The sequence below is a fragment of the Tamandua tetradactyla genome, chromosome 12 (genome assembly GCF_023851605.1).
Source record: "Tamandua tetradactyla isolate mTamTet1 chromosome 12, mTamTet1.pri, whole genome shotgun sequence".
NCBI classification, from domain to species: domain Eukaryota; kingdom Metazoa; phylum Chordata; class Mammalia; order Pilosa; family Myrmecophagidae; genus Tamandua; species Tamandua tetradactyla.
In genome coordinates this window covers 52,555,008-52,572,730 of record NC_135338.1, presented here as the reverse complement: position 1 = coordinate 52,572,730, position 17,723 = coordinate 52,555,008, and the positions used below count along the sequence as shown (strand labels likewise).

General features: G+C 33.6%; 1 protein-coding gene across 6 annotated transcripts in view; it reads left to right on the top strand.

Annotated features, from left to right (window-relative positions):
* Window positions 1-17,108, top strand: part of TC2N (tandem C2 domains, nuclear) — a 60,029-nt gene extending 42,921 nt beyond the window's left edge. For all 6 annotated transcript variants that reach the window (XM_077123372.1, XM_077123367.1, XM_077123371.1 and 3 more), the window contains 2 exons: window positions 3,125-3,324; window positions 14,358-17,108. In XM_077123372.1, the coding sequence (XP_076979487.1) occupies window positions 3,125-3,324; window positions 14,358-14,468 (311 nt within the window). In that variant the 3' untranslated portion in view covers window positions 14,469-17,108. The remainder of the gene's footprint in view (window positions 1-3,124; window positions 3,325-14,357) is intronic.
* Window positions 17,109-17,723: the final 615 nt, after the last annotated feature.

Here is a 17,723-nt window from a genome sequence, read left to right as displayed (position 1 = left end):
TAATTCCTGCATTTAATCAATTGTTAAGACTTGTCATTCTTTTTCCACATCATTAAAAAAAAATTTGTCCTATTCTTTCCATAGTTAGAATTATCGTTTAACCATACTATGAGTATTAATTGCAATCAAGGTAGTTCTTACTATCATTCCCCTAGTACCAGGAGGATGCACCTGGTTTGGAGATGTGGTGGTGAAAGACAGACCACAATATCCTGTAATAATTAATTACAGTCTAGTGAGAGGGGTCATAGATGGCTAGATTGTTGTGGTGGCAGAATTTCTAAATGTAAATCTCTAGGAGGCAGTCCTTGAATTGAGTATTTGGAAATAGTTCACATAGAAATGGTAGTTGAAATTGAGCTACTGGAAGATGTGTTTTCTGAGAAAGGAGGCTAAGGAACAAGATTCAGTTCTTATGCCTGAGGGAAAGCCCACTGTAAGGACAAAATGAAAGAGAGAAAACGTGTTGGAATGATAGGAAAGAGAGCCACAACAGTGGTAAAGTATTAAGTAAAAAGAAATGTAGGAACATGATCTTTGCATTTGGAAACAAGAGATTAATTGGTAACTTTTGTGAGAGTCATTTCAATAAAGAATTAGGATAAAATCTAGGCTAATGTGTTCATCATTTTACAAGCTTCTTAATCCTACTTCTTTATATTGATACTTGCTGTTTTCTTTAAATCACTTCAAAATCTCTGCTGATTTAGCATACCTTCTTGAAAAGGTCCTGTGACTACTACTTATTCAAGTAGACCACTCTATCTGGCTCTATGTTCAATTTATCTTCTATTATATTCCAGTTATAGTAACATGTTGCTTTTCATTTTGTTATTTGTTTTCAGTTTTAGCAGGGCAAGAGTTAAGTCAGAAGATTTAACCTAAGAAGAAGGAGAAAATGGATTGTGGTGGCAATTATTAGTTATTGTCACAAATGCTAAAGGCAAAATGACATGTTCAAAATAAAGGATTGCTCCAGTATATACTAGAAAATGAATAGTAAATAAAAGCAGGTGTGGTAATTTTGTATTTAGACAAAGTAAAATTCAAGGCAAGAAATGATTAAACTGAATAAAGATATTTTTCTTTGATTAAGTACATGTACCAAGATGCTACATCCCAAATTTTTATGTACCTAACAACAGAGTATTAAATTAAAATTTATTAAATTTTCTATAAATAGAAATTAACAAACCTAGAATCATTGTGGAAGGCTTTGAGCCAACTCTGTTTCAAATTTTGATGTATATTTATAGCAAAAGTCTTCAAAATTAACTTTGATTGGTATGGCATAGACCATACACCTCAACCAGTTGCTATGGCCAGGAGTTGTGATTTGGTTGTCTAATCCTGGTTCACATAACTACCCCTAGACCTGGGGTCATAGAATTTTGAGGTGAATCCTAACAAAAGGGCTAACAAAAGGATAGGAGTACTCCTTTTTCCTACTAGAAGAGAAAATATCTGGGAGTAAGCAAAAGCAATGGATGTCCATTGTATCTGGAAAAACTAAAAATAAATGAAATCAAATACTCAATTCAAGAAGCTAAAAAAAATTTGACAAAGAAAAGAAGTAAGTAATTAAAGCTAAAGTTGACATTGATAATATGGAGACAAAAAGAAAAGATATAATCAGTAAGGCCAAAGTTTATTCTTTGGAAGGATCATTAATAAACAGACAAACGTGTGGCAGGTTGGATCAAGCCAAAAAAAGTAGAACATGAATGATATTCTGAACAAGGAAGATGATGTTTCAAATTCAGAAGAGATTTAATAATATATAAGATAATGCCATTTATCATTTTATATTAATCTACTTGGATTCAATACATAAGAAATGATTTTCTAAGGAAAAAATACTTGCAAGTCAGTCCAGAAAAGGGATAAAATTTGAATAAAACAATAACCTTGAAAAAGTAAAGAAATGTCTTTAATAATAGCACCAGGCCAACATGATTTTACTGCAAATTCTACCAGACTTTCAAGGAATATGTAATTGCTATTCTATATACGTTCCAGAGCATGAAAAAAAGATGGAAAAAGTAATTTTTTGAGGTTAGGATATTGTGGACATCAAAACAGAAAGGATAGCGCAACAAAAGATAACTGTAGATTAATATCATGTATGTACAAAGTAGAAAAAATTCTAAAATAAAAAATAAGCGAATATAATCCAACTTAGCACTAGAAGAATAGATCACCACGATACATGGGGTTAATTCTAGGAAACGACAATAAAATCTGCAACTTCAGTTTATTACATTAACAGCTGTCTTCCCTTAATTGAAATTGCTAATCCGGATTACAAATGATCTCTGTACTGCAAATAACATGGTTGTAATTCAGTCCTTGCTTTGCAGCTCACTCCTTTCTGGGATTTCCCTCCTCACTTTTGGTTTTACCCTGGTAGTCCCAGCTCCATCATCTGACACCTCAAGTTTGTCAGACTGCACTTTCTGTTTGAGCTGTAGGCACTGCGTATCTGTCAGAGTGGGGAGTACACATAGGTGAAAAGTTATATAAACCCGAAATTTACCCAGTGAATTCCCATTCTTTTAAGGGTTGACTCCCCGTTAGCTTCTGCTTGCTTTTGGTCTTTCTGTAATGCTTTCAACAGTTGTTTTTTATGTTTTGCCTAGAGTATGTATTGTTATCTATTAGAGGATTAATCTAATATAAGCTATTTCATTGTTATTGGAAGCTCTGAATCACAAATTTATTAAAATAATAGATTTTCTCTAGTGGATATATGTTTCACTTCTGGAATCTCAAGCAAAGAATTTTATTTATGTGAAATAAGTACAGCCAACTGTTCAGAGTTGACACTTCTCTTTTGTGTAATCCTTTTTAATGTGCATTTCATTGCTACCAGATTGTTATTTATGCCTATATTTCTGCCTTTAATGACATTCAGGTCAGAGGAAGATTAAATTCATTTGAGGTTACTGTGTAGTTATTTGTAAAATATGGTAAAATTATGTTTACTAGAAATGTTTTCTGTCATGGCAGTAGCTCACAGACCTTTAAAAGGGGATTTTGTATTTTTTAGTTAAATATGATCCATAGATATATATCTTTATGTGGATTTTAAATGCATTTTTATTTGTCAAAATTTTTTGTTTAGGTTTTTTTGTGAAGGTGGCAATGTTTAGCTCAGGAGATTTGATTTATAAGAAGAAAACACGCTTACTGAAGGCCTCCAAAGGAAGAGTAAAGTGGGGAGAGACTATGATTTTTCCACTTATACAGAATGAAAAAGAAATTATTTTTCTCATTAAGCTTTATAGTCGAAGCTCTGTAAGAAGAAAGCACTTTGTGGGCCAGGTTAGTAATGACTTTTTTATCTTGAATTTCTTCTTTTTGTTTTTTATGTGCACATAAAGAAAAATAAACACTTAAACAGTTTGTTAACAAAGGGAATACAGGATACAACCAAAGTTGAACAGTAATATTTTTCAGCATCACAAATTAAAATTATGTTGCCACAAAATCAAATATTGTGAGACTTTTTACTTTAATGCAAATAGTTGGAATTTCTAAGCTGTCAGGCTTCCTATCTTCAATTATACTTTTTTCTGAGTTTTTCCATTTTAAAAATCATAAGAAAGGTCAGTTTTTCAGTACCATGACTAGTTCTTGTGGAAAGAGGGAATATAAATATTTAAATAAAATCTAAGTCTTAGATATCACACTTATTTTATTCTGTGTCATCATCTTCAGTATTAATGTTTCATGTGGATACTGTTTATTAGTAACTGGATGTTATTAGATTTGTATTCCTAGAAAACATCAATTTTAACCTTGGTTGCGATATTCTTTAGATAGTCAGAACTGCTGTCTGGATGAATCTAAAATTTTTTAGCAATTAACATAGAACTACTTGACAATTTGTCAATCCTATCAGACTCTTTTCTTTTTGTATTTCCTTTCTTTACTCTGAGTGGGTTAGTCATAGCTGTCCATTATCTTTTATTTTAATCACAATTGTTTGAATCACATTTAAATTCCAAACTCTCCATTATTAGGGTAAAAAAGCTTGCACCTAACAACATCAAGATGTTATTACCAGTCTGCATAAAATCCTGAAAATATTTGTGAATATTCAAAGATTGATAACTTTTTGGCTCACTTGTTCATATATTTTACCTAGAATACTTATTAAAAATGCTATCATTTTTTGTTGTTCTTCATTCAAGAGAGTATATAAACTAGCATGTTTTTAAAAGCCATATGGCCTATGCTGTCAGTTCAATTAGTTTTTCTGTATCAGTAAGCCTCAGTCATCATGTATGAATGGAATAGGACATTTACTTGAGATGATTTTCAAGATAACTTCTATGGTGATTCCATTTTTTTGGTATCAAACAAAGCTGTCATTTTATCTGCTTTATATATTAGGGTTCCTTGTAAGATTTTATTTGAAGGAAAAGTTCTAAAAACCAAGAAAGAAAGGGAAAATTTTTTGGAAACCAATGACGTGCTCCAATTTCTTTATTTAAAAGAATTAGAAACTGAGGTTCAGAAAAATTAATTCCAAGGTAACAGCATTTATTAGTGTTAGAGCTGAAGTGGGAATTCAAATCTTCTAATTCCTTGTCCATCTTGCTTCCATGATATGTAGCCATTGTTGATGTCTTGCATTTACTTTACAGTTTTCCAAGTTTTATTCACATACATTATCTAAAGTTATATGTGATAGGTGCTATGAAATTATTTACTGTGGATTAACAATGACCATTTATTACATTTCAATTAAACTAAATTTAAATTGCACTTATATTTAATTTAAAAGGTGCTTAAAAATATACATTCTTTACCAATCAAATTTTAATCAGAGAGGTGTGGAAGCCCTCTTCCCCAAGAAGTGGGGAGAGGGTGGCGTTAAAGCTGTGTACTGATCACAGCTTTTATTGGCGAATTTAGATTGCTGGGTTCTGGCTCTGAGCTACTGTTTTAGCCTGCATTGGACAGGGACTACCCCAGCCATTGTTTAAATCCTACTCCCAACAGGGGTGAAGGCTGTGGAGGTTTAAAGATGTAGGGCCTCCTTAAGGCTGTGGGGAACAATTTGCTGAAGAGAGCTGTCTGCTGGGCTGGCAAGGAAAGCACAGCTTCAGGGAGCCATCAAAAATGGCTTTTTGGTATCTTCCTTGACATTGCTATCTATCATAGTTTGCCAGGTCCCAACAAAACCATTCCTGTCAGCTCTAAAGAACACCTAGGGCATTATATGAGATCCACAAAGGTTCCATACACTGGGATTATTTTCCAGAAACCTACAACTTCCAGATGAGTCCCTAGACCAGATAAGTCCTGAAATGCAGAAGGGCCAAGCTCTCTAGAACATCAACTAGTTCTATCCCCCTATCCCATAATATCAACAACCTCTTTCAACCAGAAAAAGTTAGAATGGGCATACCCCAAATATCCTTAAAGAGTGAAAGGAAAGAACAAAGGAGAAGGTGGAGTTATACAGAGAAGGTAGGGTTTAACAAATGAGTATGATTGCTGAGTCATGATATTGATATTTCTTTTAGTCTCCAATGTCTTGAAGCAGCTAGTAGTAAAAATCTAAAATTGTGGTATTGCAACCCATACCAAACTCTGAAATCTTCTACAACTAATTGTTGTGGTGTGCTTTGAATTTGTTTTTTATATATATGTTATTTCTCACAGAAAAGAAAATAAAGTCAATTGTGATGACAAATGCACAGCTATATGATGATAATGTGAACCATTAATTCTATACTTTGGATGATTTCATCATGTGTGAATATATAATAGCAATAAAATTGTATTAAAATTATAAAAAACATACTAGAGGCGTACAACAGCAGATTTGAATAGGTAGAAGAAAGAATCAGTGAACTAGAAGATAAGACAATTGAAATCTTAGAGACAGAAGAACAGATAGAGAAAAGAATGGAAAAAAATGACCAGAGTCTCAGAGAATTGAATTACAGCATGAAGTGCACAAATGTACATGTCTTGGGTGTCACAGAAGGGGAAGGGAAAATTAAAGGGGTAGAAAGAATATTAGACAAAATAATGGCTAAAAATTTCCCAACTCTTATGAAAGACGTAAGTATACATGTCCAAGAAATACAACATATACCAAACAGAATAAATCTTAATAGACCTACCTTGAGACACATATTAATGGAACTGTCAAATGCCAAAGATAGAGATTTCTGAAAGATGCAAAAGAAAAGTGATCTGTCACATACAAGGGGACCATTATAAGATTAAGTGCTTGTGCTGGTTTGAAACTGTTATGTACCCCCAGAAAAGCCATGTTCTTTTAATCCAGTCTTCTGGGGAAAGACCTGTTATGGGTAGGGATCTTTGATTTATTTGTTTCCTTGGAGATGTGAACCCACCCATTCAGGATGGGTTTTAATCCTTTTATTGGAGCCCTCTATGAAGAGAATAAAAGGCAGAAAACATAAAGCTTAGAGTCAGCACAGAAAATAGACACAGACACTTGGAGGTGTAGAAAAAAATGCTAGAAGGACCCACAGGACCTCAGAGAGCCATTTGAAACCAGATGCCAGGAGAGGAGGACAGCTGACATCACCATGTGCCATCTCATGAGATAGAGAAACCCTGGATGCAATTGGCCTTTCTTGAGTGAAGGTATCCTTTTGTTGGTGCTTTAATTTGGACATTTTCAAAGCCTTACAATTGTAACTTGTAACTTAATAAATTCCCTGTGTAAAAAAGCCAATCCATTTCTGGTATATTGCAGCTGTAGCAAACTGAGACTGTGCTGTTCTCCTCAGAAACCATGGAGGCAAGAAGGCAGTAGTGTGATATTCCTAAGGTACTAAAAGTCAAAGACTGCCAGCCACAGATTCTTTGTCTGGAAAAACTGTCCTTCAAAAATGAGGGAGAGTTAAAGTATTCACAAGCAGAAATTGAGAGAGTTTGTAAAAAAGAGACCTTCCTTACAAGAAATACTAAAGGGAGTTCTGCAGGCTGAAAGGAAAAGACAAGAGAGGGAGGCTTGGGGGAGAGTGTAGTAATGAAGATTATCAGAAAAAATAACTAAAAAGGTAATAAAAGAGACAAAAATATGATATGCAATATAAAAATCAAAGGATGAAATGTGTAAAGTAAGCACTGCTTTTACAGCAATAACAGTGAATATTAATGGATTAAACTCCCCAGTCAAAAGACACAGACTGGCAGGATGGGTAAAAAGTATGATCCATCTATATGCTGTCTACAAGAGACTCACCTTAAACCCAAGGACACAAATAGGTTGAAAGTGAAAGATTGGAAGAAGATATTCTATGCAAACAGTAACTCAAAAAGAGCTATATTAATATCAGACAAAAAAGACTTAAAATGCAAAATTGACATAAGAGACAAAGAAGCATACTATGCATTAATAAAAGGAGCAATCCACCAAGAAGAAATAACAATCAGAAATATTTGTTTACCTAAGCAGGATGCCCCAAAATACGTAAGGCAAACACTGGCAAATCTGAAGGGAGTGATAGACATCTGTACAATAATAGACGGAGACTTTAATACACAACTCTCATCAATATGTATAGAATATCTAGACAGACAATCAGTAAGAAAACAGAGAACTTGAATACTATGGTAGTGATATACAGAACATTGTAGCCCAGAATAGCAGGATATACATTCTCCTCAAGTGCTCATGGATCATTCTCCAGGAAGACTATATGTTGGGTCTCAAAATAAGTCTCAATAAATTTTAAAAGATTGAAATTATACAAAGCCCTTTCTCTAATCATGATGGAATGAAGCTGAAAATCGGTAACAGGCAGAAAACTGGAAAATTCAGAAATATATGGAGATTAAACAACACAATCTTAATCAGTGGATCAAAGAAGACATTGCAAAAGAAATCAGAAAATATCTCAAGACAAATGAAAGCAAGAAGGTGACATATCAAAATGTATGGGATGCTGTGAAGGCAGTGCTGAGAGGAAAGTTTATAGCCTTAAACACCTTCATTAAGAAGTAAGAAAGAGCTAAAAGCGGAGACCTAACTACGTACCTGGAGGAACTAGAAAAATAACAGCAAACTAATCCCAAAGTAAGCAGAAGAAAAGAAATAAAGATTGCAGCAGAAATAAATGAAACTGAGAATTTAAAAAATAGAACTAACAAAACAAAAATTGTTCTTTGAGTGGATCAATAAAGTTGGTAAAACCTTAGCTAGACTGACAAACAAAAAAGAGAAAATGTAAATAAATAAAGTCAGAAATGAGAGGGGGGACATTACTGCTAACCCTGCAGAAATAAAAAAGATCATAAGAGAATACTTTGAACAGCTCTGTATGCCAACAAATTAGAAATGTACAAATTCCTAGAAACACACAATCTACACTGATGCTCGAAGAAATAGAAGTCCTCACAGACTAATTCTAAATAAAGAGATTAGTCATCAAAACCTTCTCAACAAGGAAAAACTTGGATCAGATGGCTTCACAAGGGAATTCTACTAGTCATTCCAAGAAGAATCAATATCAACCCTGCTCAAACTCTTCCAAAAAATTGAAGAGGAGGGAACACTATCTAACACATTCTATGAGGCCTACATTGCCTCAAGACCAGGCCAGATAAAGATACTACAAGAAAGCAAAATTGCAGACCAACTTTTCTAGTGAACATAGGTGCAGAAATCCTAAACAAAATTCTTGCAAATCAGATCCAACAGCACACTGAAAAAATTATACACCATGATCAAGTGGGGTTTATCCCAATTATGCAATGGTGGTTACACACCAGAAAATCAAATAATGTAATATAACATATTAAAGGATTGAAGGAGAAGGACCACATGATCACCTCAGATGATGCAGTAAAAGCATTTGCAAAACCTAGCATCCTTTCTTGAGAAAACAGTTCAAAAAATAAAATAAAAGGAAACTTCCTCAACATGATAAAGGGCATATATGAAAAGTCCACAGCTCACATCATACTCAGTGTTGAAGATGGAAAGCTTTCCTTCTAAGATTTGAAACAAGGCAAGGATGTCCACTGTGACCACTGTTATTCAACATTGTATTAGAAATTCTAGCTAGATTAGTAAGGCAAGAAAAAGAAATAAAAGGCATCCAAACTGGAAAAGAAGTAAAACTTTTACTATTTGCAGATGACTTGATTTTATATATGAAAGTCCCCCAGTAATCTAGAGCAGTGCTACTAGAGCTAATAAATGAATTTAGCAAAATGGGGGAATACAAGACCAACGCACAAAGATCAAAGGTTTTCTATACACTAGTAATGAGCAATCTGAGGAAGAAATCAAGAAAGCATTTCCATTTGCAATAGCTGGTAAAAGAATCAGATATTCAGGATTAAACTCAGCCAAGTATGTAAAGGACTTGTACACAGAAAACTATAAAACATTGCTAAAAAGAATAAAAGAAGACCTAAATGTATGGAAGGACATTCTGTGTTCATGGATTGATTGACAGACTAAATATTGTTAAGATTTCAGTTCTACTCAAATTGATTTACAGATTTGGTGCAATCCCTATCAAAATTACAATGGTCTGTTTTGCAGAAATGGAAAAAGCAATTATCAAATTTATTTGAAAGGGATAAAAGGTCCCAAATAGTCAGAAACATCTTGAAAAAGAAGAATGAAGTTAGAGGACACACATTCTGACTTTAGGCGCATTACAAAGCTACAGAGGTCAAAACAATATGGTACTGATGCATGTATAGATATATTGAAGAATGAAATCTAATTGAGAGTTTAGATAACCCTCACATCTGTGGCCAATTAATATTTTACAGGGCTTTCAAGTCCACTCAATTGGGAAAGAATAGTTGCTTCAATAAACAGTGCTGGGAAAACTGGATATCCATACCCAAAAGAATGAAAGAGGACCCCTATTTCACAACTTAGACAAAAGTTAACTCAGAACAGATCAAAGACTTAATCATAAGAGCCAGGACCATAAAACTCCTACAAGAAAATGTAGGGTAGCATCTTTAGACAATAGTTTCTTAGACTTTATATCCAAAGCACAAGCAACAAAGTAAAAACAGAGAAGTGGGAACTCCTCAAAGTTAGAAATTTTTGTGCTTCAGAGGACTTTGTCAAGAAAGTGAAAAGGCAGCCTACTTAATGGCAGAACATATTTGGCAACCACATTTCTGAAAAGGGTTTAATATCCAGAATATATAAAGAAATCCTATAACTCAACAATAAAAAGACAAAGAACCCAGTTTAAAAAAAGGGGAAAAGACTTGAACACACATTTTTCTATAGAGGAAATACAAAGGGCCAAATAACATGAAGCCATGTTCAACATTATTAGCTATTAGGGAAACACAAGTCAAAACCACAGCGAGGTATCATTTCCCACCTACTAGAATAACCACTATTAAAAAGCAGAAAACTACATATATTGGAGAAGATGTGGAGAAATAAAAGACCCGTTCACTGCTGGTGGAAATGTAAAATGATGCAGCTACTGTGGAAGACAGTTTAGTGGTTCCTCAGGAAGCTTAGTATAGAACTATCATATAAACCGACTGTCCCACTGGTAGGTCTATACTTAAAAAAATTGAAAGCTGGAATTCAAACAGATTTTTGCACACCATTGTTCATGGCAGCATTATTCATAATTTCCAAAAAATGGAAGCAGCCCATGTGTCCATCAACTGATGAATGAATAAAATGTGGTATATGCATACTATGGAATATTATTCAGCTTTTAAGAAGGAAGTCCTGATGCATGCAATGACATGGATGAACCTCGAGTACATTATGTTGAATGAAATAACCCAGACACAAAAGGACAAATATTGTATGATCTTTCTAATATGATATAATAAGCAAACTCATAATCTAGCACACAAGTTACTGGAAGATAGACTGGGGTAAAGAATAGGAAGCTTATGCTTAATTTATGAAGAATTTCTGTTTGATTACAAATGTTTGGGAATGGATAGTGGTGATAGAACTACATTATTCTGAGTATAATTAATAGCACTGACATGTTTGTGAATGTGGTTGAAAAGGGAAGCTTTGGGTCTTGTATGTTACTAAAAGGAAAGTGAAAGGATAAAACATCAGACTGTATAACATAGTGAACCCTGTTAAGGATGTGACTGGTTAATAGTACAAATATAAGAATGCACTTTCATGAATTATAAAAAATGCCACTATTACAAGGTGTTAATAATAGGGTGGTATATGGGAAAAATACACCTAATGCAAATATGGACCTTATTAACAGTAATATTTTAATATTCCTTTATCAGTTGTAACAAAGGGACCACAACAATGCAAAGTGTCAGCAGTAGGGGGGTATATGGGAACATTGTATTTAAAAAAATATATTTTCATTGAGAGATCTTTGCACACACATTCCATACATGATGTACAATCAGTGACTCAGTATTATCACATAGTTTTGTATTCATCATCATGATCATTTTTTAGAACATTTGCATCACTACAGAAAAAGAAATAAAAAGAAAAAAAACTCATACACACCATACACCTTATCCCCTCTATTTTTTTTCAAGTATTTTTATTATAAGCAATGAACAGACATACAAACATTCTTGACATGGTTACAATCAATGGCTCACAATGTCATCACATAGTTGTGTCTTCATCACCTTGATCATTATTTTGAACATTTATATCTCCCCAGCAAAATAAGGAAAAAAGAAAAAACTCGAACATGCCATACCCCTTACCACTCCCTTTCATTGACCCCTAGTATTTCAATCTACTCAATTTATTTTAACCTTTGTGCCCCTATTATTTGTTTCTAAACCATATTTTTTACTCATCTGTCCATACTGTAGATAAAAGGAGCATCAGACACAAGGCTTTCACAATCACACAGTCACATCATCAAAGCTATATTATTATACAATCATCTACAAGAAACATGGCTACTGGAATGCAGCTCCTACAGTTTCAGGCACTTCCTTCTAGCCACTCTAGTACACCATAAACTAAAAAAGGGTATCTATATAATGTGTAAGAATAACCTCTAGGATAACCTCTTGACTCTGTTTGAAATCTCTCAGCCATTGACACTTTATTTTCTCTCATTTCTCTCTTCCCCCTTTCGATCAAGAAGGTTTTCTCAATCCCATGATGCTGAGTCCCAGCTCATTCTAGGATTCCTGTCCCACGTTGCCATGGAGGTTTACCCCTCCCCGGGAGTCATGTCCACATAGAGAGGTCAGTGAGTTCGCGTGCCATGTTGGCAGAGAGAGAGAGTCCACATCTGAGCACCGAAAGAGGTTCTCTGGTGGTGACTCTTAGACTTAATTTTAAGTAGCCTTAGCCTAACCTTTGTGGGGATAAGTTTCATGGGAATAAATCCCAAGATTGAGGGCCTGGCTATTGATTTGGTTGTCCCCACTGCTTATAAGAATATCAGGAATTCTCCAGATTGGGAGGTTGAATTTTCCCCCTTTTTTCCCATTCCCCCAAGGGGACTTTGCAAATACCCCTTTATTCACTGTTCAGATCACTCTGGGATATATCTGAGCATTACACTAAACTGGACAAACCTACAAAATCTCATGCCCTATTCAAGGTTCCATGTACTTATGGTGTTCAGTTAAACTGTCCCTGTAAGTTAAATTAGGAAATGCACTAGTCAATATATAAATTTTGTACCAAATAAACATTTCTTGCTTTAGTCTTACTCAGAAGTTGGTTTTAAAATATGAATGACTCTCTATTTTCAACACCCTGGAATAATGACATTGCTTTGTTCTTCCTCATCCAAAAACATTTTTTTAGTTTGTACATTTAGTTGCTATCATTGTACACTCTAGGCATTCCTAGATGATACCATTTCTGTCTTTATCGTCTATCTTTCCTTCTGGTTCCATATGTGCCCCTCATTCTCCATAGCAGCTATAACCTTACAAAGTGTATTTCTTAACTAATAAGGCTTAAAAGTTGAAATGACTCCTTGATCCATGGGCTGCAGAATGAATTTTGTGTTTGCAGGTATGAAAACAAAATTGATCTCATCATATATCATCATCAGAGCTCTTGGTTGACCAAGCATTTTGCCAACGAGCAGTAATATTTTTTAAGGAAGTTTTTTTTTCTGTGGAGTTGGTTGTCACCTTGTGTTGTTCCATGTGCAAAGCACAGGCAGAGTAGATTTAGCATAATTTTTCAGGGCCCAAGGATTTTTTGAATGGTAAAAATGAGCATTGGCTTCAACTTAAAGACACCAGCTGTATTACCCCTTAACACAAGAGTCAGCCTGTGCTTTGAAGCTTTGAAGCCAGGCATTGATTTCTCTGCAGTTATGAAAGTCCTGGATGATATCTTCTTCTAATACTAAGCTGTTTTGTGTACATTGAAAATCTGTTAGTTAGTATGAAAATCTGTTAGTTAGTATAGACATTTATCAAATGTCTATATCTTCTGGATAACGTGCCATAGCTTCTATGTCAACACTTGCATCTTCACCTTGCACTTTGATTTTTTTGAGACAGCTTCTATTCTTAAACCTCATGAACCAACCTCTGCTAGCTTCAAGCTTTTCTTCTGCAGTTTCCTCACCTCTCTCAGCCTTCATAGATTTGAAGAGTTAAGGCCTTGCTCTGAATTAGGTTTTGGCTTAAAGGAATGTAGTAGCTGGTTTGATCTTAAAACTTATTTTCGTATCAGCAGTAAGGCTCTTTCACTTTCTTATAATTCACCTGTCACTGGAGTAGCACTTTTAATTTCCTTCAAGAATGTTTCCTTTGCATACACAACTTGGCTAACTGTTTGGTGCAAGATGCCTAGCTTTTGGCCTATCTCAGCTTTCAATATGCCTTCCTCACTAAGAGTAATAATTTCTAGCTTTTGATTTAAACTAAGAGATATGCAACTCTTATTTTCACTTGAGACTTGCAGGGTTATTAACACACCTGATTTCAATATTGTTATATATTATATATTGTTGTGTATCTCCCTCCAGAGAGAGGAGAGGAAGAGAGATGGGGGAATAGCAGATTGGTGGAGCAGTCAGAACACACAGAACATTAATCAATTAAGTTTGCTGTCTTTTATGGTTGTGGTTCATCGTGCCCTAAAACTATTAAAATATATTAATATCAAAGATCACTCACAACAGATCACAATAACAGATATAATAATGAAAAATTTTGTAATATTGTGAGAATTAACAAAATGTGACATAGACACGAACTGAGCATGTGCAGTTTGAAAAATGATTCCAATAGACTTGCTTAACTCAGGGTTGCCAAAACACTTCAATTTGTAAAAACTGCAATGTTTACAAAGTGTTATAAAGCAAAACCAATAAAACTAGGTAGGCCTGTATTGTGTCAAGTTAAATGTTTGTTCTCTTCTTTTTCAGATTTGCATAAGTGAAGACAGTAATAACACTGAAGCAGTGAACCAGTGGAAAGAGACAGTTACAAATCCAGAAAAAGTTGTTATTAAGTGGCACAAATTAAATCCATCTTGAAGATTTCATATATTAATTTGGTGAAGAAATTGACATTCTTTTAGAAAATTTATGATTTCAGTTTGCTATGAATGAGAATAGACAAATCACTGCCTATGTCAAGACTTCTGTGGAGGCCATAATTATAATAAATAATGAATCTGGTAAAAAATTAAACTTGAAGAATATAATGAGTTATATCAGATATCCAATGTGAGGGAAATGTTTTAAACCTGAGCCAAAACAGATAATAAAATAAAGGTTAGTGACTTTAGGGCAATTGAATAAATTACAAAATAAAAAAGAATATCAACTGTAGATTATTGCTTTATTATGTTTTTGGTTTCTTTTTTTTTGAAGCTTTAACTAGAAAAAATTCTCATTTATCAAGTCTCTGTGGTTACTAGACATTTAGAAGACTTTTACCTGTTTTGGTGTCAGGCATTTTTTGTTCTTGGCTTTGTTGTTTATTTCTTCTACATATTTTCTCTCAAAGTAGAAATGAATGGATCCTTTTAAACCTTTTTTGTATTTGGGGAAATTTTGTGCCCTGTATTTTGTATTTGCTTGTCCCTAAGGCATCAATTGCCACTTTGTAAGCTGTTTATCTCCAAAAAACTAGAAAGTCTTTTCCTTCTGAAATAGGAAACTATATTGTGGCAAGAATAAATTAAAGCAGCAGAAAGTTGAAGGTTAATTGGACAGCTAGAATATACCCATTCCAGAAAGTTGAAAGTTAAATGAACAGCTAGAATATACCCATTGCTGTATTTTGCTCCTTCAGTCTTGTACTCTGTGTTTTATTTAGAGTTGAAATAAGATTATCATTCGTGTGGCCCATCCTAATTAGCAGAATGAAATGAGCCTAAACAGAAAATTCAATATTGTATGGTAATCATTTCATTGTTTTTATTTTTAAGATAAATTGCTTTATAATCTACAATGTTAGAGTATTTCTGTATTTTTTTTATAATTACTTGATAATACTATGTAACAAATATTTCCTATTTCAGTTCTTTTTTAGGTACTCAGTAGAACTCAGTGTGTAGGGATGATTTTACCTTTGTTGGCCATAGAACGCATTGCCAAAAAGAGCAGCTTTTTGGAAAAACAAAAAACACTATCCATGGTCTCAGAAAATTTGACTTTACTTTTGCTAGTCACTAGACCTCTGCATTCATGATCTTCCTTTTTTTTTAAAATCACCGCTGTATTCATGATCTTCCTTTTTTTTTTTAATTTGTTCCATACATGCCAAGACATAGAGAGTGCTATTAAAGACCAGAAGTATGCCCTGCTGTAGTTTAAGTATGCCCTCTTCTTTCCAGTTTCTATGTTCTGAATATTTTATTATAGTTTTCCCAAATAAATACTTAATTCCTCTTTTCCTACCATTACCTCCCCAAACTACAGAATATATCCTCTTTATATTCTCTTTGCTTCTATTGACTAGATTTTATGGTATACCAGTAGAGTTGATATATATCCTTTGCATTTTGCATTTTGAAATACTTTTCTTTTAGATTTGTGAAAAATGATATATTGGATATTAGTCATATAGACTTTTGAGGGAAACCACCTTATTTGTAGTGTTTAGAAACTTTGAGACAAATACAACTATTTTAACAGCCACTGAAGGAGTAAGTTGATTGGCTTTCAGATAATAGAGTTTATTGTTTTAAAAAAATCTAGAATTTTATTTTAGCAATTTTCTGTGTTCTATTAATGCCTTTAGTTCCTAAAATCTGTGTGCTCATATATTTAACTTTTTATTTTATTTAATTTTCAATATTTTATAATATATGTATAATGTCTAATTTGATGGGAAGTCTTCTTGGTTTTTCATGTAACTTAGAATCCTAGGTAAATGAAACAGTAAAAAGAAAAGCTTTTTATTTAAAAAGCTTTTCAAGTAGAGAAATATAAAATACATGTAAGATCCCAAATGATTTAATCAGTCTTTTTAAGGTGAAGAAGTACTGGATACAGCTTATATTTTGGTTGTTTCCTTGAGACTTTACATGAAAATATAAAAAGGAACACAATCTTTTGTTATACCTACTCATAATATAAGAAAATTATTAGGAGCTGGTAATCAAAAGTGAGATATTATTCCAAAAAACCGTTTCTCTTTGTATGTGTTTATGCATTTCTTAACCTTTACATACAGGTAACAAGGAGAAGGGACTCAAAATGATGCTGGGTCACCAGAGAATTCCATGGAAGGGTTCACATTGATAACTGAAAGTTTACACAGTGCTAACCCCAAACAGAGTATTTATAAGCTTTCAGTTTAAACAATTCTACAGCTGCAGTCCATATCAAGACTTACCAGCATTATTTGTCTTCCGTTTCAGTTTTACATGATTTGTTTTGTTTTAGCAGAACTCTTATAGAAATTACCATTGAAGTATATCAGTTCCAGCTCTTATCAGATTGTTGTGAAGAAACTAGTGGGATTTTTAACATATGTTTTGTAATTGTGAGCTGAAAATAACTTCAACTGAAATTCTGTTTGAATATAGTTATGTAAATTTTCTATGATATTAATATGCTCAGCCTGAGGACTCAACAAAAATTTCCACTGTTCATTTGATCAAATATTTGCTTATATTTCTGAAGCATTACAGAAGTTTATAATAAATATCAATTTTTCCTTTCGTGGAAGTAGTAGATATTTTTTAAGTAGACATTTCATTTTGGTGTTGGGTAGGCTGTGTTGAGAGAAGTACCATGTTAAATGTTTGCACCCACAGTAGTCATGAGGACACTTTGTAGTGTTCTCTTGATACATAAGCTGTAATTTTTGTTCAATTAAATTTCAAGTTCTTGCAGTTTGGGCTGAAACATTGAGTTGGGGAAACATGAAAAATGGGTATGGATGATGTACCATGTCCATTTTGAAATTTATATTTAAGATTAATATACTAAAAGAGCTAACCTTCCAAAATTGGATTTTATTTTGTGGGTGAATTGTCTGAAGATGAATACTGCCAGTGCTTTTATTAATTTGCTAGTGGATTTTTTTAACTTGCTACTTCTTGATTATTTTGTCTTTTAACTATAAAAATACTTGATCTCTAAAAACAGTGATTAAAAACTATGTTGAACTATAGAACTCTGCTAATGGCAGTAGGTATCTGAAAAAAATTCTCAAGTGGTCAAAACGTGCCTGAATCCATGTTGATGTAAATCACTGTATGAAGTGTTTTTAAATGATGGTAATATTTATTCAGTACTGATTTTTATATCCTTATTCCTTAGAATTTGTTTTCT